The 22,629-nt window shown below is 33.5% G+C and overlaps 3 protein-coding genes across 27 annotated transcripts in view; 1 reads left to right on the top strand and 2 right to left on the bottom strand.

Moving 5' to 3' along the window:
- Window positions 1-22,629, top strand: part of LOC129802838 (low-density lipoprotein receptor-related protein 1) — a 231,471-nt gene that overhangs the window by 52,007 nt on the left and 156,835 nt on the right. The gene's annotated exons all lie outside the window — the stretch shown is intronic.
- On the bottom strand, window positions 110-2,616 carry LOC129802852 (gastrula zinc finger protein XlCGF26.1-like). Its single transcript, XM_055849012.1, has 4 exons — window positions 1,831-2,616; window positions 1,002-1,745; window positions 365-931; window positions 110-298 (listed from the first exon to the last, which is right to left on the bottom strand). The coding sequence occupies exons 1-4, from the start codon at window positions 2,065-2,067 to the stop codon at window positions 170-172; spliced, it is 1,677 nt and encodes a 558-aa protein (XP_055704987.1). The 5' UTR covers window positions 2,068-2,616; the 3' UTR covers window positions 110-169.
- Window positions 6,128-22,629, bottom strand: part of LOC129802855 (rab11 family-interacting protein 3) — a 75,570-nt gene continuing 59,068 nt past the window's right edge. For 7 of the 25 annotated variants that reach the window (XM_055849031.1, XM_055849020.1, XM_055849023.1 and 4 more), the window contains exons 2-6: window positions 19,556-20,239; window positions 15,129-15,717; window positions 10,811-10,938; window positions 10,659-10,697; window positions 6,128-6,718 (exon numbers count right to left, since the gene is read on the bottom strand). In XM_055849031.1, coding sequence (XP_055705006.1) covers window positions 6,575-6,718; window positions 10,659-10,697; window positions 10,811-10,938; window positions 15,129-15,717; window positions 19,556-20,095 — 1,440 coding nt within the window. In that variant the 5' untranslated portion in view covers window positions 20,096-20,239 and the 3' untranslated portion in view covers window positions 6,128-6,574. The remainder of the gene's footprint in view (window positions 6,719-10,658; window positions 10,698-10,810; window positions 10,939-15,128; window positions 15,718-19,555; window positions 20,240-22,629) is intronic. The other 18 variants (XM_055849035.1, XM_055849036.1, XM_055849039.1 and 15 more) reach the window with 7 other exon arrangements.

Here is a 22,629-nt window from a genome sequence, read left to right as displayed (position 1 = left end):
GTAATTGCCGCGCTTTAGCAGGAAATTGGGGGGAAAGGGGAAACTTATGAAACGAAAGTAATAAATTTTCTGGCAAAAATTAATTAAACCTTCTGATATTAACATATAATTTTTGGTCCGAGGGAGCTCTAAAAGGATTTTATTAAAGATTGCAACAATAGAAGTCTATTCATGAAATGTCCAAGTTGTGATGTTTCTTCATGTGAATCCGGAAGTCCCTCTTGATCCAGAAACTCCTCTGGCATATATTGCAATTCCATGGAGCATTTTCCTTTAAATGAATCCTGCGGATGTGAATCTGTAATCAAGGTAAAACAGGTATAAGGAATTTTAAGAGATGGGCAAAGGAGGAGCACTTCTTCACCTGAAGCTGGGATTTATCCTTGTACACCGTCTCACAGTTGTCGCATTTGTATCTTCGACTGCTGTGGCGATCGTTAATGTGCCTATTGAGGAATTTTTCAGAGGTGAAAGTCTTCCCGCATCCCTGAAAATGGCACTTGAATGCATGTTCAGTTCTCAGGTGGATTTTCAAGTGATCCTTTAAAGTAGTTTCACGAGAGACTTTCTTCCCACAAATCTGGCACATTGGACTAAGATCGTCAGAGATACCAAGATGCTTGAATAGGTGCCTTCGGACACCCTCCTTCCATGTGAATCCCTTACCACAGATGTCACAGGTGAAGGGAAAGCGTCCTGTGTGGATCACCATGTGCTTCTTCAGGCTGTCTCTGCTGGAGAAAAACCTCCCACATTCTGTGCACTGCAGATCACTCACAATCTTCGATATATTTGTATTGGTGTTGGAAAAAAAGACCCCTTGATTGTGATTCTTCCAATGAACCTGCAATTCTGCTTGAGAGAAGAATTCCTGGTTGCACCATTTGCAAGGATACTTCTCCTTTTTCCCATGGACATTCTTCTCATGGATCTGGAAGAGTTGGGAAGAGTGTAGATTCATGAAAGAAAAAGCTTCTGGTAAATTGCATTTGAAGTCTCACCTTGAGGTACCTCTCGAAACGATATGACTTCCCACAGATCTGGCATTTGAACGTCTTCGCTCCAGTGTCGAAGTGAATCTTCATGTGTCGGGAATAGGCAAAGGTCCACTTGAAAGTCTTCCCACACTGAGAGCACTCATGAGGCTTTCCATCTTTGTGGCAGACTTTGTGATTTTCAAGACGAGAATTATTGGCAAATCCTTTTCCGCAGATCTCACAGATGATCTTTTTGGTCTGATGCCTCTTGGATGGGGCTTTTTTCAGCTTCACCCGATTTTCTTCCTGTGAATCTGAAGAATGATTGTTTTCTGCAGTAGAAGAAAATTTTTCCGTTTGAATGCTCCTCAAGGATTCTTCTAATTCACGAATGGTCTCCTCGAGGGATGCTATTGGGGTGTCCAGGGAAGTCAGTGGTGATAGGGAAGCTTCGAGACTTTTGGTGGGATCTTCGAGATCCTCGAGACTTTTTTCAACAGCCTCTCGAATTGTATCTGAGATATCACTATTGTCCACAGAAGAACTATTCTGATGGTAATCGAAGAGAGTCATAAAGGATTGATGATCATACCCCGGAGAGTCTGCCATAGAATCATGACTAGATACAACAGAACTTGGGATATCAAACAAATTCTCATCAAATTCTATCTCTTCAACCTCATCCTGCGATCCATTCCCACTTTCCGCCAATTTAGGATTATCCGGATGAGCTTTGAAGTAAATCAGATCAATTTGCTGCTCATTGTCCTGCGAAAGAGACAAAGAGATCCCGATCGTATTTTTTTCCGGCATTGTGAATTTTCCACGATTTTTCCTCTACCAATCTACTCACTTCCAACTCCAAAAAATCCTCAGAAATATCAGAAATTTTCAGGACACTCCCCGTCTCCTCAAAGAGCCGTATAACCTCATTGACGATCTCATTAGTGGGAATCAGTGAATCATAAGCCGCTCCAAAGGCACTCAAAAAATTCCTCTTGACACAGTCGTAATCACCAAAACCCTGATAGAAGCACTTCACAATAAAAATTCTCTGCTTGAGATCAAAAATTCTGAGGGAATTCTTCATGATGATGTGGAATCTTGGAGAAATTTTGCAGGCAAAAGGACGCACTCAAAGGGCAAAATTATTACCGAGAACGAGAGAAATGTGATAAAAGTTCAAGGTCCATGAGTGTGTTGGTTGCAACTGATAACACTCAAAGTTGGAGGTCAATTTCAAATATTTGAATCCAACACCGTGTGTACCACAAAATCCCCACTCTCTCTCTCTCTGCTAAAAGCTTCCCGGGTGCTCCAGACTCTGGTGAATGCTTGAAAAAAACTGACCAGTTTTCACTCGATCGCCACTGGAGGATCCCTGCCTTGCTGGAGAGTGGTGATCATCTGTACTTTACAACTGATCGCATACCCAGAGTTGAAAGATCACGATAAAAAAATATTTTTAAGCCATTCAAGAATACATAAATGCAGGGAAAATGGACAATCACGATAGAAAAGAGGAGAATGATCGCAAAATGGTTGCACTGAAAAAAAATATCCGGAATTTGTTTTTGAAATGTTTCTGCGAAATTCCTAGAAATGAGTGTCTGACCAAAGATCGTGATTCTTATCTAAACAAAATTAATAATAAATTGAGTTTCAAGATCATCTTCCCAAAAGATCTTGTTGCATCTGCAGTTTCTCTGTGAAGAGTGTGTCAACTATAAGAGTGATAAAAGAATGTGATAAGCCTTAAATGACTTGTTGTGTATATGATCTCTATCGGATACATAAAATTCGTTGTCAATTTTTGACCGAAAAATCACTTAAAAATACAAACTTTGATGGATTTAAAAAGCTAGGATACTTACCTTTCAGCCCTTAGAACTGTTTAAAAATTTTTACAGAAAGATCTTAGTTTTTCAAATTCACCTCCTTTAAAACTCTGAAAAAAATTTAGCCCACGCCTCCTTACTGAATTAGACAACTAAAGTGATTTTTTTAATTTTTTATTCATTCATTTTATAAGAAAAATCTATAAAAACAAATAGGATCGAAGGAACCTCTTCGACAAGAAACCCCTATTGACAGTTTTGACAAACTTTTGAAATTTTTTTAAAGTATCTAATAAAAAGTAAATAATATGACGTTTTTTCCTTAATCTGCGTTTTCTGACAAGGATAGGTGTCCAAATTTCGTATTCCAAGTGGTAGAGAGTAGGGTGTCAATAAGTCCTGACACGACTTCTTAATGTGTCAATAGGCGTTCCTTTCACCCTACCACAAATCTAATTTTATTAAAGCAAAGAATATTATTGCTCATAAAAAATAGGCCATACACCTCTATAAAAGCCTCATACAAAAAATATAACCAGTGAAACATAATTGCAGGAATTTTAGTATTTATCAATCCCGTAATATGGAATGATACCATCAATATTATTGAACATCTAAGCTGTATAGGTAATTAACCTGGAAAATAATTTTAAGTCACGCTTTTTCAGGAATTGTAGCCAATTTAAAGTAAATTTAAGAATTATAAAATTTGAAATGAGCTCTATAATAAATATTTCAAATGATCCATCTCGAATATTTGAGCAGTAAGGTAAGATCGGAATGATTCACCAATGCGCAAATAAGCCACGCCCCTTTAATTCTTTAAGGACGATTGGAACACCGGTGTCCCATAAAGAAAATAATTTTTCCTGACTACCTAAAGTTATTTTTTTTTCTTATATTTGTACATAATTGTAAAGTAGAAGGTTGAAGGAATCTAGAATATTTTTTGCAAGTCTATAGCTCTAGCTATTTGCTATGTAGTAAATATTTAAGCTCAAAAATGGCGATTTTTTAAATTCTCAAATTCATAATTTATTTTATTTATTTTTTATACTTCTAATATTTTTTAAGCAAACCCCTTTTGGCAATAAAAAGTACAATACTCATACGTAATATTTTTCATTAAAGCGAAAAATATTATTCATTGGTATTGTCAAAAAAAAAATTACTTAAATTTTTGGGCTATTTTTGTCCCTATTGTTCATAGAAGCACAAAATACACCGAATCAGACTCTGTTGGACTTTCCAAGGTTAGATGTAAGACTTATCTTTGATTATGTTTCCCAGTTTAAGTTTTATTGTTGATTTTCAGTCCGTAAAAAGTGTCTCGTCGTTAAAGGGTTAAAAAAAATAACGACTGAAAATTGGGAATTAAAATAAAATTATTTTAGTCACTGATACCAACCTCTGAAAACATTAAGAAAATTTTCTGATGACATCAGTCGTGGAATGCAAGTGGTAGCCGCTAAATATCATTAGGGGAAAGTGGTCTGCCTTTGAATGCGGCAGCCTTTGAATATTGTAATTTTTTCATTTTTCTTTAAAGCATAAATTCTTTTCTATTAACTATTAGATAGCTATTCATAATCCTCACAAGTCATCAAAAAATGCAGACCCTAGCTCTTATTTTCTAGGTGCTAGGGCAAAAAACCGAATCTGAGCTCTAAACTGTAATTTTGATGTTCCACAATTCATGTGTTTTTTCATAATTAAAATAATTTTTCGAACAAATCTTCTATTGTGAGTCATAGATGGTTATTCTTGGATGGTATTTCTCCAAATACATTTTGATTCAGATGAGACAAATTTTGTGGGTGATAAAAGTTTTCAAATATTGCTCTGCGGCAGCCTTTGAATCTTAATGTTGTGTGCCTTTGAATCCTCTCTTTCCATACATTGAAACATCTGACAGCTTCCTGTCCGGGAGCAGAATAGAACTCCTACTTTGGTCTGACGAATTTCATACAATTACTTATAACATGCTATCTTGCTCCGGCTGGGATGTTTCAAACTGATAATTGTCAACTTCAATGGTGTTTTATTACAATTTTTCAAGTGAAAAACAGTGCTTCAGAAAAATGTAAAAAACGTTGTTGTATAATGACTTTTGACTACAGTATTGGTTTTATTGAGTGCATTAGGGTTCATTGCTAATCAATTATGGGCCGTTTAATGTTACAGCCCTAATATTCTCAGTGAAAAATTAAGATTCAAAGGCTGCCCAACCACATTCAAAGGCAGACCATGCAGGCTGCCTTTGAATATATCGACATCACATTTTCAAGTTCCTCACCAGGAAAAACTGAGGACTTGCGAGTCCTGAATGGGGTAAGCATAGAAGCTTAATGAACAAGAGAATTTTTTGGTGTAGTGAAAAGTAAAACTCATGTTGTAGTTTACTCTGAAAAAAATCTCAAATTTAGAACATCATTTTTCGTTCAAAGGCAGACCACTTTCCCCTAACTGAGCAGGAATAAATCGAATTGATTCGAATAATATTTAGAAATATCAGCCAGTGTCACAAGTTGATTAAAATTGTCACAAATTCACTCATTAAACAAACCTTATTGGAGGTACGCTTGAGTACTGTTCATTATTTTATCCCAAATACAAAAAATAAAAAAGTCCTCTCAATTCTGAGATAAAGAATGCTTAAAGTATTAAGTAATTAAGTACTCCTTCCGTATCAATAAAATCGAACGTTTGTGAATTTTTTGTGGATGAAGGAATAGTTTAAGGACTTTTTTGTTATTGACAAATATCTTACCCTCCATGTTTAGTGCTAATTTCCGTCACCGTAACATTCCGTCTTTATTGCAAAATGAAGTTTGTGGAAAGAAAAAATTGCTTTTCTCTTTACAAAATTCTAGTTATAGGCGTGGTCTATTTTTTAGTGGGCCGGGCTATCCACTTTCTCAATAGAAGGTGTCGTTTTTTTTGGGTACATTAATTTATTTCTCAAATGAAATATTACGGCTTATGGTATTGCAGTCTCACTTTCAAACCTGATCACAATATCAGTGACATTTTCCTAGTTAATCACACCTAAAATTCCAGATTGATTTAGCTGAAGAAAAGTGAATTATTTCCGCCACCATAAACCACTAAATTATTCATCAGTGATCTTATTCAGGGGCTATTTGTGAGGGGCAATTTTCATCTTTTCAACAATCCACTTGAAAATTGTGTGAATTGATTCACTTTACGAGGTCTGCATTGATCAATGAGCCGGCAAATGAAGACATTACGTTGTTTACAGAGGATCCAAAGGAAATTCCACACAGACAAAAAAAAAGAACACAGAAAAAATTTCTTGCAAAAGTATTTTTTATATTTTTCTGGTTTAGAAGAATAATTTACAAAAGTCTAGGGTTTTAGTAAATATAACTTGATCAGTAAATTCCTAATTTAGCCACATTAATCACAATTTTAAACAATAACTCTATTGCTCATTTTTACTTTTATTTATTTTTTTAATATTTCCACGAACAATCTTGTGGCTTGGGATTTCTTTATTTTGGACTAAATAAATTTTATCTCTTCTATCTACAATTTCTTTTTATCTTGCAACATTCAAAAAGCATGTTTTCAAAATTAATAAAAATATTTTCTCTCAACGAGTCACTTGTTTACTATAAAATACATTTTGTTAAAATATTATTGGACATTGTCTTTTCGGAGGCAATTATTAAAATTATTGATTTATCGACGAATATTTATAACAGAAGATGGGATTTTTTTTTTCATTGACTCACTTCAATCCTTTTTTGTGTTTGACACTGAATTGGTCTTCACCTCCAACAATTGAGGATAATTTTCCACGATATTCAACAGAATCGTATCGATGTAGTGCTTTAGTCGGACATTCTCTTCCTCTTTATCCTGATAAGCTGACTGAAGCTATAAAAAAAAATAGGAATCTCAGCTAAAATATCATAAAATATTTAGAGATTCGTTCAAGGTGGTTATCGATGGTGATAAAATGTGTGTTAGGGCGTGAATGAGTGGAGTTAAATGTGTATTAGAAGAAAAGAAGTCAGTGAAGTGAATCAGATGCGGCTCTGCTGTTGCGTGTCACCACACCTCAGAGTCTACTAAAAAATAGATTGCTCAACATTTCGAGGCAAAATGAAATGGCTAAGTGCTTGTACTTTTGGTCCTTCGACCCTTGGATTTCACTTATTTAAAGAGACATCTTCATTTTATGGACAATTTTCACTCCCAAAATTTTATTTTATACATTTTTATTGTTTATAAACTAATTTTGAATTTTATGGGACCTCTCGAAAACTTTTCAACACAATTAAAGTACATTTGATCATCACAAGTGGCTCTAACATCGCATTTACTACAGCTTTGCATTTGAGAATATAAAAAGCATATGAATCTGCTGCATTAAATCTGGAATATAATTCAAAAATCAAAAATCTACAAAGTGAATTAACCACTTTTTGCCTCCCTACATCACAATTTGTTACCATTTACAGAATAATCAACAGAATCAAGGGGTTACTCATTCCAATTTCTTCTTGACAAAAGCGTTAATTTCCCGGATTTTACGAAACCTTGCTTAGATTTCTCGTAAAATTTCTTGAATTTCTTAGGTTTCGTGAAATATTTCGAAGTTTATACAGTAGACTCTCGCTCAATCGGCTCTTTTTCAATCGGGCGAAGAATTTTGTTAGCAATTTTAACGTTGATTTTGAAGCAAATTTGCTAAAATTCACTGTAGTTCCTCTTATTTTATCATAATTCTTTATAATTGAACGCTTTTTGTCGAATTTACAATGACTTTGACGCCCAAATCTATCGATAATTTGGATGGCATTTTGCTCCATATGCCCGATTGAGAGAGAGTCTACTGTAGAGGTTTTTTTAATGCTATCTTGGGTTCTTGAAACTTTGTTAAACTTTTTTAACCATTTTATCTTTTTTTGGACTCAGTGAGCCCCCAAAAAATATGGATATTCTGGGAAAAACAATTTTCTGGACTATTTAGAATCGACAAAAATCCAATTTTTGCGAATGATTACAAACTATAAGCATGTCGAAATCTGGGATATTTTTGTAGGAGCTCGATTAATTTCTGAACTAAGATATTTTTGATAAAAAATCGTGAAATTGGGGTATGTGCAAATGCTGCAGTACCAGTCCCGAACGAGTTAAAGGAACTTCGGTTTGTTTTTTAGGTTTCTTGGTGATTTTTTGGTTCTTACTTTTAGAGTTTTTATGGGTTTCTTTGTTTTAGCAAAGATTGAGTTTTTAGAGTTTCGTGAAATTTCTTGAAGGTTTCTAGGACTAACTTTTGGACGGTTAAGGGGATCACTCGTCGAGATCGAGTAAGGAACGTAGCAGTTCGTGGGGAGGTAAAAGTCGAAGAGTTACTTCTTCGTATTTGGAGAACACAACTTTGATAGTATGATTACGTTCAGCGTCTGAATAGATAGATAGATAGGGGAATGTAGGCAGCCTTCGCACATTTTTCCATGCTTCATATTCAGGACTCTTTTCTGACTAAACGGTAAAATGGGCAGTGAATTGCACTACACCAAAAAGTTCTCTGATCTTTAAGGTTTCTATGCATGCCTAGTTCACTATCACAGAATTGTTGGTTTTTCCTGGACAGAAAAATGAAAAAAATATGACGATTTGTGCGATTCTTGCCCCCGGAGGCAGCGTTCACACGATGAGGTTTGGATTCGTCATTGCTTTTTTTCTCGAAATAAATTTTATCTACAATTAAAAATTATTTCCCGATTGTTATACTGTACCCCCGTGAACCCGCGGAAACTATCACTGCACTAAAAGAAGACCTTTAAAACACTTTTTTCACATTTTCTGGAGCTCTGTTTTTTTCTTCCAAATGAATATCGAAAAATAGACCATTGAACATGTTCACACGGTTCACACTGTCAATAACCGTCGTCTCATGGAGATGGGAAGGAGACCATAAGCCTGTCGAAGAGGAAATCACCACGAATGTCTCACTGTGGCTTATGAGGCTTTAGTGAGGTTATGATTTTCAAGCTGAAGTTGTCTGACGGATGTGCGAACGCTCACACATTCAGTGTTTGAAACCACACACAGTGTAGTACTTGCGAGTTTTCCGCCACCGTGAAAATAATTTCCCTCCGATGCAAAAAATTATTACGTAAATATCATCTCAAGTATACTCTTCATCCACTGTGTAAGTGATTTTTTTTAGAAATGAGTTTAACTATGAGAAATCAAATGAAATGTGCGTCATCAAAATTACCCATTTTGGGCCAATTTTCTATTTGTAATCCTAGCACCTAGGAAAGAAGGGCTTGGCTGCCTATTTTTACAATGAAGATAAGGTTCATAAATACTTAACTTATGGCTAAGAAATGTGGAACCAACTCTTGGGAAATAAAGAGAAAATTCGCATCGTTCGAAAGCTCACACGTGCGAAGCCTGTCTACATTCCCCTAGATAGATGGATAGATAAATTTATTCATCAACAATGCTTTCGAAGTACAGTTTCGTTTTACTGAGATCCCGTGTAGTTTTCAGCGTCCACCGCCGTCTTAGCGTGTTGGCGACCACCTTCCAGAGCAAAACGGTGAAAAAGCTCTTTCTCCCTAGTTTTTAGGGCTGCTTGTAAGCTTTCTTGTATTTATCAGGTCTCAGTAAACCTTTTTAAAGTAGCACGAAACTTCTGAACGCTTTTTGGGTGATGAATTTCTTAAGACTTTTCTTGCGTTTGGCTAACTTTAGTAAAACTTGGCTATATCTGGTTTCGTGAAATTTCTTGAAAGTTTTTGGGTTTCTAGTAGTCTTTCTTGAATTTCTCAGGTTTCACTAAACTTTTTCTTAAAGATGCCATAATTTTATGATGCAGTTTCTCAAATTTCCTGTAAATTTATTTGGTATTTATTAAAAGTTTTCTTAGGTTTCTTTGCAAAACTCGTCTTTTTTTAGGGTTTTGCATAATTCTTTGTGGTTTTTAGGGTTGCTTTTAAGCTCTTTCTTGGATTTTTGACGTTTCGTTAAACCTTTTCAAAGTTATTTGAATTTCATGAAATGCTTTTTGAGTTTTTTGATAAATAAGACTTTTCTTGGGTTTCTTAGCTTTAGCTAAACTTGGGTTTCGTGGAATTTCTTGAGGGTTTCTGGAGTTTCTTGCTAATTTTCTTGAATTGCTCAGGTTTCGTTATTTTTTTTAAAGTTATTAAGTTTTGCTACAGGTTTTTTGGGTTTATTGATGATTTACTTCGTTTTTTTTTTTTTTGTGGATCTAATTGGGTTTCTTTAAAAGTTCTTCTTGATTGATATTTTTTTTTTGATTTTTCAGCTTCTACAAAATGAATTTTCAAACCCTCTCTTGCATTTCTCGAGATTCGCGAAACCCTCAGTAAATTTAAAGATTTCCCGTGAAATTTCAAGAGTTAATTTTAATATTTCTTTACTAAAAATTTATTAAGCTTTGGTCATATATTTCCCCGTATGAGTAACCCCTTGAAAAAATTGCTATATTTTAATTTGATTGAATTTAAGCATATTTTTTATCATCATGACAAATTAATAAAAAAAATATTTTAGTGAAAGTTGGAGAAGAGGAATAAATCCACCTTAATATCCAAAAATACAAAGATGTACTTTCGTGAGAAAAGGCAATTCAAACACGCAAAAATTAATTAGAACAAAATGAAATTTGAATATTTAAAAGTTTATGAGTCACATGGAAGCGAAAGAAGCACAAATAGAGAAATAATTAGAAGAAAAAATAATGAAGAAGAGAATTATTCGCAGGAGGACAATAAAAGTGACCCCCTGCCGAAGCGACATGCAGGGTGATAGAGAGGCGTGGGAGTGTTACCTGCGTGAGTGACGTCAGCATAGCCGCATCTGTTGCGTCCTGCAAAGACAATCACTCGTGAGATAGAGTACTTTTTAGTTTTTCTTTCAGGGTCGTTTTTGTTTTTGAGGGATAAGTTTTTTGAAGTGTTTTATGGGAGCAGCTCCCTTTACCTGACTCTGGCTCATATCATGAAGCTCCTGCGCAAGACTATTCGATGTGCCATTGAGAAGGTTTCTGCCCTCTTCGACGCCTCGAGTCAGAACGAGAGCCTGAAGTTCCTCATTAGCTTCCTCAAGATCTGTTGAAGAAATTTTACAAATTTATTGAGTGTCAGCAAGATTAAACTTGGTGACTTCTAGGAATCGGCATGTTTTCCAATTAAAATTTTTAATTCAGAGTCATTCACTGATAACGCATTTTTTTTCTGTAATCCATGTTATCAGAAATCTCTCTGCTACTTTTAACCCTAATTCGCGGGGAAATCCCATTCTTACAGCCCGGTTTTATAGAACAATCCGTGTTTTCTTCTGATAAAGAATGAAGAGATTCCATTTTTGAACATTCCTAGCCCGAACTTTTAAGCTTACTTTTAGATTGTTATGACCAGCGCACAATAACTCTTGTTTGTAAACATGTTTTAAAAATTTTCCATGAGAATAAGCGAGATGACTAGATCTAGATCTCATTCACTCTCATTGAAATGTAAAAAACATGTTTACTAAACAAAAGTTATTGTGCGTTGGGCATTATATGAAATATTTTTTATCAACAAACCCTATTGCTCATACTACTGCATAATACCGGTTTAATCAAAAGCTTTTACAGAATTATAGTTTAATCTAAAGTTATTATAATACATTTTTAATATACTGAAAGTTGATATAAAAGCCGCTATTTACGCGTGAATTTCAGTTTCTCTTTGAAACCAGATAAATTGCATGAAATTTCCATCAAGAAACAGATGCTGCATATATTAAAAAAAAAATCTTAAATAATATAAAAAAAATAGCAAAATAAGAATCCTATTATATAAGAAATTATCAAAATTTCAAATAAATAAATACATTCTATTTGAAATGATTATTTGATATTCTTTACGGATTATTCATATTCACCCTGTATCTCTTAACTTGAGAGCTACATGAGCCAGTTCATTTTTAATCGTTAGAACGGTTAGAACTATGTTTAGCTTAAAGAATTTTAACAAAAGGGTTAGGAAACTGTAAACTTTTCAAGAACGATCAAGTAAGTAATGACTCATAGGAATAAAATTTCTCAAAAATTTTAAATTTTATACTAAGTATAAATTGCTTGCCTTGCTTGCCTTCTTTTGAACAACTTTGAAAAAAATTAAATAATTTTCTGCTATTTTTGGTCAGTTAAAAGGTAAATTAGAATTTCAGTAAACAAAATAAACATTTTCGTCAGTTATTGATCGCCAGCCTAAAATCTTAAAATTGCTTATAAACTAATATTTAACTAGAATATTTTTCTTAATCTTTATTTTAAAATATTGCAATAACATCATTTACACTTCCTTATTTCCGATTTATCATTAACTAATTTCAAATTAAATTTAAATGAGAAATTGAACTTTGAGTGGGCAAATTGAATTAATTATTTCTGACTCTGATACAACTTTTAAGCCAGGAAAATTTAATGAAATCAAAATTCACATCTCTTTCTTTCTCATACGGTTTAAAACTGTCAATTCCACTTTTTATGGCGCTGGCACACTTTTCAATTTAGTGAAATTCAATCGATTGAAATTTTACCTCTTACACTTTCAAACTGAGATCAGATACAGCTGTCTCTTTCTGTCAAATGAAATTTAAAATTGAAATTGATTATGAAATTGAAATTTCAATTTTCATTTGACAGAAAGAGACAAACATATCTTATTTTAGTTTGAAAGAGTAAGAGGTTAAACTTTCAATCGATTGAATTTCATTAAATTGGAAAGGTGTGCCAGCGCCATTAGAATTCAAAATTGAATAAATTAATTGAATTTATTCTGCTAGTTCAAAAGATAGAGTGAATTTTTCTTTCAAGGAATTTCTCCAAGTTGTGTTGGAGTTACTACTGACTAAATATTTTTTTTGCTGACCAAAATTGAATTTTGGCTGCACAAATCGAGTTATTTATGGTTCTGGTACACACCTTTTAAATAATGAAAATTTCATGAAATGAAATCAAAATTCATATTCCTGTTATTTCCCCAAGCTCTTGCATGTGTCTATGTAGTCACTTTAGGCTCAAAATTCAATTGAACTAAATTGAATTTATCGTGATGTCCAAAGAAAGAAGAAGGAGGAAAGTGCAAAAGAATGAGATATGCAAAACGTTTGAGACAGAAAGGGATGTAAATTTTGATTCCCTGAAATTTTACTGATCGAAAAGTTTTATCTGAAAAAAATTTTGCTAACCAAAATTGAATTTTGACTGACCAATTTGAATTATTTATGGATCAATCTCACATTTTAAATCAGAAACATTTAATGAAGTCGAAATTCAAATGCCTATTTTTCGCACATAATTTGCATATCTCATTCTTACGGGCTCTTCTTCCTCTTTTAAACATCATTTTAAACATGTGAAAAAAAGGGATGTAAATTTTGATTTCATAAAATTTCCATAATCTAAAAGTTGTGTTGGAGCCATTACTGGCTAAAATATTTTTTTTACTGACCAAACTTAAATTTTGCCTGTCCAAATGGAATTATTTATGGTTCTGACACATCTTTTAGATCAGGAAATTTACATCAAATCAAAATTCACACTTTTTCTCCAAACTTTTGCATGTGTTTATTTAACTCTTTCATACTCAAAATCGAATTGAACTAAATTGAATTTATCATGATTTCCAAAGGAAAAAGAGTCAATTAATTTTAATTTAATGAAATTTTACTGATCTAAAAGTTATGTCAAAGCCATAATTTTTTACATTTTAGTCTTTATATTTTTTTAATAATTTTTTTACTGCCCAAGATTGAATTTTAACTGACCAAATTGAATTATTTATGGCTGTGTCTGGCATAGCTTTCAGATCAGGTAAATTTCATGAAATCAAAATTCGCATCCTTTTCTTCACCAAAGTTTTGCATATGTCTATTTAACTCTTTCATACTCAAAATTGAATTGAATTAAATTGAATTTATCATGATGTCCAAATTTAAGTCAGTTCATTTTGATTTAATGAAATTTTACTGATCTAAAAATTACGTGAAAACCATAACTTTTAACATTATAATCTTTATATTTTTTTTAACCATTTTTACTCACCAAAATTGAATTTTAACTGACCAATTTGAATTATTTATGGCTCTGGCATAGCTTGAGAAAGCCAAAGGTGTGAATTTTGATTTTATGAAATTTTACCGATCAAAAAGTCAAATCGGAGCTCCTACTAACCAAAATGAATATCTTCATGACCAAAACTGAATTTTGATCTCTTAAATGAAATTATTTATGAATTTCAGATCAGGTAAATTTCATGAAATCAAAATTCGCATCCTTTTTCACACATTAAATTAATTGAACTTAATTGAATTTGTCGTGCTTCCAAAGGAAGAAGACGAGTGCGAAAGACTGGGATAGATTTATGTGCAAGAGGTTTGAGAAAGGTGTAAATTTTGATTTTATGAAATTTTCCCGATCTAAAAGTGAGATCGGTGCCCCCACTAACTAAAATGAATATTTTCATGACCAAAATTGAATTTTCAATACTAAATTATAGATTTGACTGAATGTGAATTGTATTTCTTCTGCTTTGAATTGATTTTATAAACCGATTCAAATTGGTTAGAGATTATAGCTCCAGCACACCTTTTCGTTCAAGAAAATTTCATGAAATCAAAATTCACGTTCTTTTCTTTCTTACACGTTTTGCATTATATCTATCTCATTTTTTCGCACTTCAAATTCGATCGAACGAAATTGAATTTGTTGTGATGTTTAAAAGAAGAAGAAGAGTGCGAAAGAATGAGATGAACATATGAAAAACGTGTGAGAAAGAAAGGGATTCCAATTTCGACTTCATGAAATTTTCCTGATCTAAAAGGTGTGCCAGAGCCATTAATACCCATCCAAAAAATTATTCATTTATCATTTCAAAGAAATTCAAAATAAATTCAGCATTACTGTAAAACCCTGTAAACAATTTACATAATCCCGATATTTGAGTTTTTCTTCTAGAAATGAATGTTAATGCCTTCGCACCTTTTAGATCAGAATAATTTCATAAAGTCGAAATTCGCATCCCTTTCTTTCTTGAAAGCTTTTCATATGTCTATCCTACTCTTTCGTACTCTTCTTCTTCTTCTTTTGAACATCACACCAAATTAAATTTAGTTCAGACAAATTTTAAGACCGAAAGAGTCGGAAAAAATTTATGCAAATCTTTTGAAAGAGAAGAGAATTTTGATTTCATGAAATTATATCGAGTTAAAAGGTGTGCCAGAGCCTTAAAATTAAAATAAGGTTACTCACTTTTGTTGATTTGGCGTAACTCATCGAGTTCCTGGTGTAGCTCCTCCAGTCTTATAGACTCTGGTGAGGTGGTGGGCATGGCTGGACCACGTTCGCTTCTCAATCGGTCCACTTCTCGACTCATCTCGAGCATCAGCTCCTCCGTGGCCACTTTTTCCGCCAGTAGTTTCTTCTCACGCGCCTGTACTTCCAGCAGATCCTGCTGCAGTGCAGTATAATTGTCGTTGGTAATCTCCAACTTCTCCTCTGTGGCATGCAGATCAGCTGCCTGTTTGTCGCACTGCAACCTCAGGCGCTGAACCTCTTCACGATGCGTGGCTGCTTCCTTCTCCACCGTGCGTACCTTCATCTGACAATTCTCCGATTGCAGTTGAGCCTCCCTCTCCATCCGTGCCAGCAATTCCCTGTTCCTCCGTTGTTCCTCTGCGATCCTCTCCTCAGCGCGCATCTCACATTCCCGCAACTGCTCTTCGAGCATGTGATAGCGCGCCTGGAGGACCGCATATTCCGTCTTGGTGCGCGTCGTGATGTCCTCCACGTTGTTCTGTGAATCCGCCAAGTTTGTCACCTGCCTCTGCAGTAATTCGAGCTGAAAGATTGACGCAGAAAAAAAAAGAGTCAAGATTAGGCATCTTGGCAAATTAACTCTTCCCACGGTTATTTCATTTGCGTGCCCTCAGAATTGGTGCGCTTCTTGAATTCCCATCAATTCACACTCAACATTTCAATTGTGAACTTCCTAGAATGCCAGTCTACGCAATCAGTTAAGAATTCTCAAGAATTATTCGGTAGTATACACTGTAAGTATTAGTATCCGAGAAGTCTGGTATTTTTTGGTAAATTTACCAAATTTATACTATTCTTAAGTTTTACGGTAATACGGTAATTACAGAAAAACTTACGAAAGCAGGGGCGCGAAGTTTACGACCTCTATACGGTACCCTATCAAGGGCGTACCCAGGATTTCAGTTAGGGGGGGGGGTACGGTACATAATTTTTATTTTGAAAAATAAAACATAAAAATAATATAAGATAAAAAGTATCTATATATACAAACTGGTCCTACTTTTCACGAGAGATTAGCCTATGCCCAATTTGTAGGTATTGGTTAAGGACCGATCATCAGTGTTCCTCGGACAGGTGTATTGTCTTCCATATTATTGGCCACAAATAAAATTAATTTTTAGATATTATTCGCTACTTTTTACTAAATAACTACAACAAGGATGCATTCCGTTAGTTCATATTTAGGGCAGAATCACATTGACAGTAAAATGCTCACCGTATTTCGTTGATTTACTCATTTTCATTACAATTCTTGCGCAAATTGTCAATTACCGCATTACCTTATCTCATAATCGGTGGCACTAGGTGAAAATAGTATAAGAAAATTGAATAAATAAAACGAAAATGCGATAAACGGTGGAAAAAACTGTAGAATTTTTTGCTACAGTTTTTCGTAAAGTTTTTTGTTCACCGTTTATCGCATTTTCGCTTTATTTCTTCAGTTTTCTCATATTATTTTCACCTAGTACCACCAAGTATGAGATAAAGTAATACGGTAATTGAGAATTTGCGTAAGAATTGCAATAAAAATGCGTAAATTAACGAAATACGGTTAGGCTTTGGCGGTGACGGTGAGCATTTTACTGTCAATGTGATTCTGCCCTTAATCTCTAGAACCAACTATCCGTGAAACATCTGAAATTGAATTCCTAATATACTATAATTGGTATAAAAAACATTAAATAGTGTTTTGGAGCTTATATTTTTTTAAACTTAATATAGAGCATTGGTCTTAACATTTCGTTTCGTGATACCCTTCAAGGCAAAAAGGACTATCAGTCTTTAGAGAATTAATGATATGCTTCTGGGAATTTTCCAGCTTTGATATTTTTATTTAACGTAAAATTACTTAAAGGGTTACGATTGTCAAGAAGACTAAAAAACAGAATATTTTTTCCAAATTTCTTTTCCAGTATAATAAAAAAATATTTAATTTAACTCCTTAAAAATAAAAAGAACAAGATTTAAACTATAGCCGTACTCACTATGGCGCTGTTATCTTGTAATATCGTTATCTCGTTATCTCGTTATGTTCTCGTAATGTATTTTATAAATGAAAAATTATAACAAGATAACAGATTACGGAGATTACGAGATAACAACGCCATAGTGAGTACGGCTTATATTTTCTGAATATTAATTTAAAAATTTTCAAAATTCAGCCATTGAGCTATGTTTTCTGATATTAAAAACATTAAATTTCCTGTTAGGGGATGAATTAAACTATAGTCTTTGAACGAAGGATTTCGTGTTTACTTAATCATAACTTATTCTATAAAATGAAACATGGTGTAAAATATTTCTAAAATCCTATTCGTTCAAGGATGCGACCCTAATAGGGATAAGCGGTTGTAAATGATAATGATGATGATGAAGGACTGGTTTAACTCATTAGCTAACACGAAATATTTGGTTTTTGGATTTCGGATGAACTTATTTCAAGAAATCTTGTCCATTGAAAAGAATTTTTTTTTCAAAAAGGTCTCCGAATTCCGAAAATCAGATCCCTACATCTGAATTTTTAAAAGAGAATTTCAGAAAATGTAATTTAAATATTGTTCTTTTATATGCCTAAGAGCTTGAATTAAATAAACTTTCTATTATGCTGTAAAAATATTAGAGAAAAATATGCTTTTTTTTAGTCAGTTTGACTTACGTAACCCCTTAAGGGGTTACATGGATCACGCAGCCTAATAACAGCATGTTTTCTTTCATTTTTGTTAACGTAATACAATTATTTAAATTAAAGCCCTTATGTATAAATACAACATTTGAACTGCATTTTTTTTTATTTAACCTTTACTCCTTGGAACTTAGCACCTATTTTTTCGAAACGTCTTTTTGAGAAAAACTTTTCGGAAGTCACGATAACTCAGTGTGAATTAATCTAACGTGAAAAAAAACAAATTATTTCCTATTAGACTATGAGTTAAACTAACTTGAACCATGGATTTTTTGTTGCTTTGATAACAATTTATTTTGCAAGACGAAACAAAAATACGACGAAAATCATATTTATGTATTAAATTTTCCCAAAAACCCAATTTAATCTTTCTTTCAATAGTCCTCAAGTTCAAGTACGGGTTTAACTCATCTGCTTATAAGATGTCTTAAGGCCTCTACACATTAGGAGTAATTTTCAAAAAAAAAAACAAATGCTTTTTAGAAGGAAATTTTCTGCACTTCTCTAGGTGGAAACGTCACAATTCTGTAAAAAGTGCAATTTTTGACGAAAACAGTTCCCAATATGTATAGGCTATTAAGAAGATTATTAAAAATAATCGGTAGAATCATTTTAAGAAACTTGCTTTCTTCTCATATAGTGAACCGTTAGTGCTAAAAAATACGATTTTTAGAAGACTCAAGGACGACTTTTCTAAAACATATTCTAACACTATATTTTTACTTTCTCTGTGGATTTTTAGGCTTTCGTTATAAATTCTTATAATATCCTTTAAATTTGTGAAAAAAATTAACTGACAACTTCCTTCTTTTCGAAAAATATATTACTGAATAAATTTATTAACTCAAATTACGTTAGAAAAAGAAAGCAAAAATAGTTACGAAATATTTGCCCATTTTTACACTTTTTTTTAATTTTTGAATGTAGTACAGCACGGACAAAAGCCTTGTCCTGCCCCCCCCTCAATGAGCTTTTAATAGTTTCTGAATTCTGATAAGTTCATTTTTGTATTGACCCTCTTACAAATGAGCAGTAAAACATCAAATTTGAAAAGTGACTAAATTTACAACTTTAAAAGCAATAGAATTTTCATGAAAGTTTTGATCTTTATGAATTGAAAAATTAGGCTCATTTTTGGAAAGATTTGGGTTTTTTTTTACTGGTCAAACTAAATTTTTTTGCTGAATAAATATATTTTTTTTACTTTTCGTTGTTTTTGAATTTTTTTGACGCTTCTAGGGGGGGGGGCTGATGCCCCTCCTGCCCCTAGCTGGTTACACCCATGTACCCTATTATAATTTTGTATAAAAGCAAGTAAATTAATTTCCTGAAAACGCTACAAATCTCTTAAAAATAAATCTTTCCCCAAATTTTAAACACTTACTAAAAATAACCAAAATGTCTATTAATCTCCCTGTTTGCCAAAAAATTCCTCACTCTGTGTAGAAAAATGACCAAAGTGACTAGTTTTGAAGATTTACGAACCCACTCAAAGATAATGGCTAAAAATAAGATGATGAAATATGAGAAAACAGCATTTTACGGCAATAAAATTTGGACACAATTGCCACGACATTCCTTAATTATTATCATGACGAAATTGGGAAATAATTTTTCAAGATCATAAACTGCAATTAATGATGCAGGATGAACTAAAATATTTTCACGGAAAACCTACTTGTTCGTTGAGGTTGTCACAAACTTCAGCTTTAATCCCATTCATCTTAGTCGTTCCATTTCGCAGGAACTTCTGATTGTCCGCAATGAGGCGTAAATTGCTGCTTTTGAGATTATTTTTGGCATTATTGATCTCCACAAGATCATTGATCAGTTTCTCCTGTTCCTGACTAGGTGATATGTCTTTTGTACCCTCGCGTTTTAGTATATTAAAATCCTCATCTTTGAGCGTATCCGGAGTTCCACGGCCACAATCATCGATGAAGAATCCAGAATGTGGTCCAGATTGTCTCATACGATCATCCTCATCACTGTCTGAGGGTGATTCTGTGGCATGGAGACTCAGAAAAGTCTCTTCATCGACAAGAATTGGCTTATTCTTATCGTAATTGTGATTTTGGCAACTCAAATCAAGATCCTCGAGACTGGAGCTTCTACCATTAATACCATTTATTGGACCAATAAATTCAAATTGTCCCTGCCAAAGATCATAATCCAAATCTAAACTCTCTGGCTGACTCCGGGATTCGGGTGTCGTCATGATTTTTCACACTTTCTCCCCTCAACACAATCACTCTTTAAGTTGGTTCCTCCAAATGATGTCTCATCATTTTTATCTCACTATTTTTTGATTAAAATCTTCTTCGTGCTACAATTTTATTTTGAGGTCTTTCACTAAAGACGTCTTTCAAAGAGAGAAAACAGATCACAATCACTACAATTTTGGAAGAACAAACATTTTGTTATATCACCCTGTTAAATCTATCAGAGTTTTAAAAAAGTACTTTTAATAAATCACAGACTGTATCGCATTCATGTTCAATCAATCGAGAAGATCATTTCTGTGTTTTGGTGAGTGTTTGTTTAACTATTTCCTTTGCAAAAAAAAAATGTCTGCCGGATAAATATCCCCCCTATTTGGTACTCTTTCTCTTTTTTGCTCATTGCCTCAATTTTCACGGTGGAATTTAATAAGTATGGTGTTTGAGCACCCAAAATCATTGTTGAATTGAAATCGAGAGTGATTTTCACAAGGGCAGATCAAAGTGAATTATTCACACAATTGAGAAAGTGCTAACAACATAATTTATATTTTTTTCTCACATTTTTCTTTTTATTTCAATTCCTCCTTGTAAATTTATGGTAAATCTTTCAACAAGCATTTTCAATTAGATGAACAAAGTAATAAAAAAGCTTTACAAAAAACCTTCTATGAAATGTTGTTTTTGTTTTTACTAGTTGAAATTTTTGAAAATAATTTCAGATTTCACTAAAATTTTTGTATATTTAAAAATTTGGTATTATCATTGAGGGTATCGCGGGTCTTGTCCTACTTTGAAGTTTGATAAACCATTCTTAAAAAAAATTAAAGCTTGCAGATCGGCGATTTTTAATGTTTTTGGTCTTTTTGTTCTCATTGGCCCTGTTCAGTAATAATATTTCGAAGAGACAAAGCCACTCCAAAGCTAAGCCAAACCAATTCGAAAATCGATCGCAAGGATCGCAAGTTCACGTATTCGCCGCTTTAGCTTTGATTTTTCTGCCATTTCGAAAATCAGTAATCTTGACACTTCAATCAACTGAAATGACACTGAATTTTTGTGTAGTTTTGTGGAATTTCGATTACAGTTTGAATTAAAATTTCATTAAAATTAATTTCTTTTCGTGAACTTGCTCACTTTTGTGTAATTCGTCGGTTTAAACTTTCGATCTTCCAACGGGTTTTTAGGTAAGTTTCTCTCTGATATACCTTATCGGTACAGAAAAAACCTCAACCGAAGAGAGATCTCAAATCGGGAAGGTTATCACTGGACGAGAGTATTTGTTCCGTTCAGTAATAATCTTTCGAAGACACAAAGTCCCTCCAAAGCCAAGCCAAACCAAACCTATTCGAAAATCTACCGGAAGACTAAAGTGCAAGTTCACGTACTCGCCACTTTAGCGCTGATTGTTCTGCCATTTAGAATTTTGGTATTCTTGACACTTCAATCATAAACAATGTACAGTAGACTCTCTCAAATTCGGGCATTTGAGACCGAAATGTCACCCGAATTAGAGAGAAATTCGGGCGACAAATTTTTTAAAATGCAACGATTTTTTATTCATCTGCATACATATATCGAGTTTACATACTCATATTTATGGTAAATTTCATGAAAACTCCTTAATAATGCAAAAATATAATACATCGGAACTAGGACCAAGCATTACAAATTTGAGCATATTTGCTTCATTTGATAATCATAATCAAAGTGGAAAAATGTCAACAAACTTTTTTTTTTAATTCAACTGCCGTCCGAATTAAAAAATAGTCCGATCTTAAAAGAGCCGAATTAGCGAGAGTCTATTGTAAAAATAGCGTGTGAACGTTAGCTGTAGAAAGTGATTTTCTGTGTAGTTTTGTGGAATTTCAGGATAACAGAACGTTTAAATCGCAACTTTATTAAAAACTAGGTCCTTTTCATGAACTGGCCCCACTTTTGTGTAACTCGTCGGTTTAAACGTTTGAACTTCCAACGTATTTTTAGATAATGTTCTCTCTAAAATACATTCGAATCGGTACAGAAAAACCTCGACCGGAGAGATATCTCAATTCAAGAAGGTTAAAACTGAACGATAGGAAAAGCTTCAGTAGACTGCGCAGTGATTGGTAAAAATGGTCAGTAAATAATAATTTTCAATTTTTAATTAATACATTTTAAGTGCATGAAAATAATGAGATATTGTTGGAAAGGGAAAATTAAGAAGTTATAATACAACTTGATATCTTATGATTTCTGATCAATTTTCCAATTTGTGGATAGGATGATGTTTCCACTTCTGAAATGTGGGACTTTATAAAATGTTTTAGAGTCATTGACACTTTAATTGTCATTGACTCAATATTTATGCTGTTAGATTGGTAAAAGTGACCAGTAAATCGTCAGTTAGACCAGCAACTATGCTAACTGCATTTGCTTCTTTGTCTGCATTTGTTGTAAGTGACAAATCGCTGCTTGGAGTTTTCAATGAATAGGCACAAAGGAAATGCAATTAGCACAGTTATTGACTAAACCGGCGAAATATCAATTTTGA

Source organism: Phlebotomus papatasi, chromosome 2 (genome assembly GCF_024763615.1).
Source record: "Phlebotomus papatasi isolate M1 chromosome 2, Ppap_2.1, whole genome shotgun sequence".
In the NCBI taxonomy this organism is placed as follows: domain Eukaryota; kingdom Metazoa; phylum Arthropoda; class Insecta; order Diptera; family Psychodidae; genus Phlebotomus; species Phlebotomus papatasi.
The sequence above is the reverse complement of the archived record's forward strand: the minus strand, read 5'-3'. Positions and strand labels throughout refer to the sequence as shown.

Excerpts from the sequence above, each read along its gene's own strand:
- LOC129802852 (XM_055849012.1), bottom strand. The coding sequence starts at position 2,067 with ATGAAGAATTCCCTCAGAATTTTTGATCTCAAGCAGAGAATTTTTATT. Across the intron at positions 1,746-1,830 it reads AGGATTTTTTGGAGTTGGAA|GACAATGAGCAGCAAATTGA; the intron begins GTGAGTAGATTG and ends TCTCTTTCGCAG. Across the intron at positions 932-1,001 it reads GTTTCGAGAGGTACCTCAAG|ATCCATGAGAAGAATGTCCA; the intron begins GTGAGACTTCAA and ends CAACTCTTCCAG.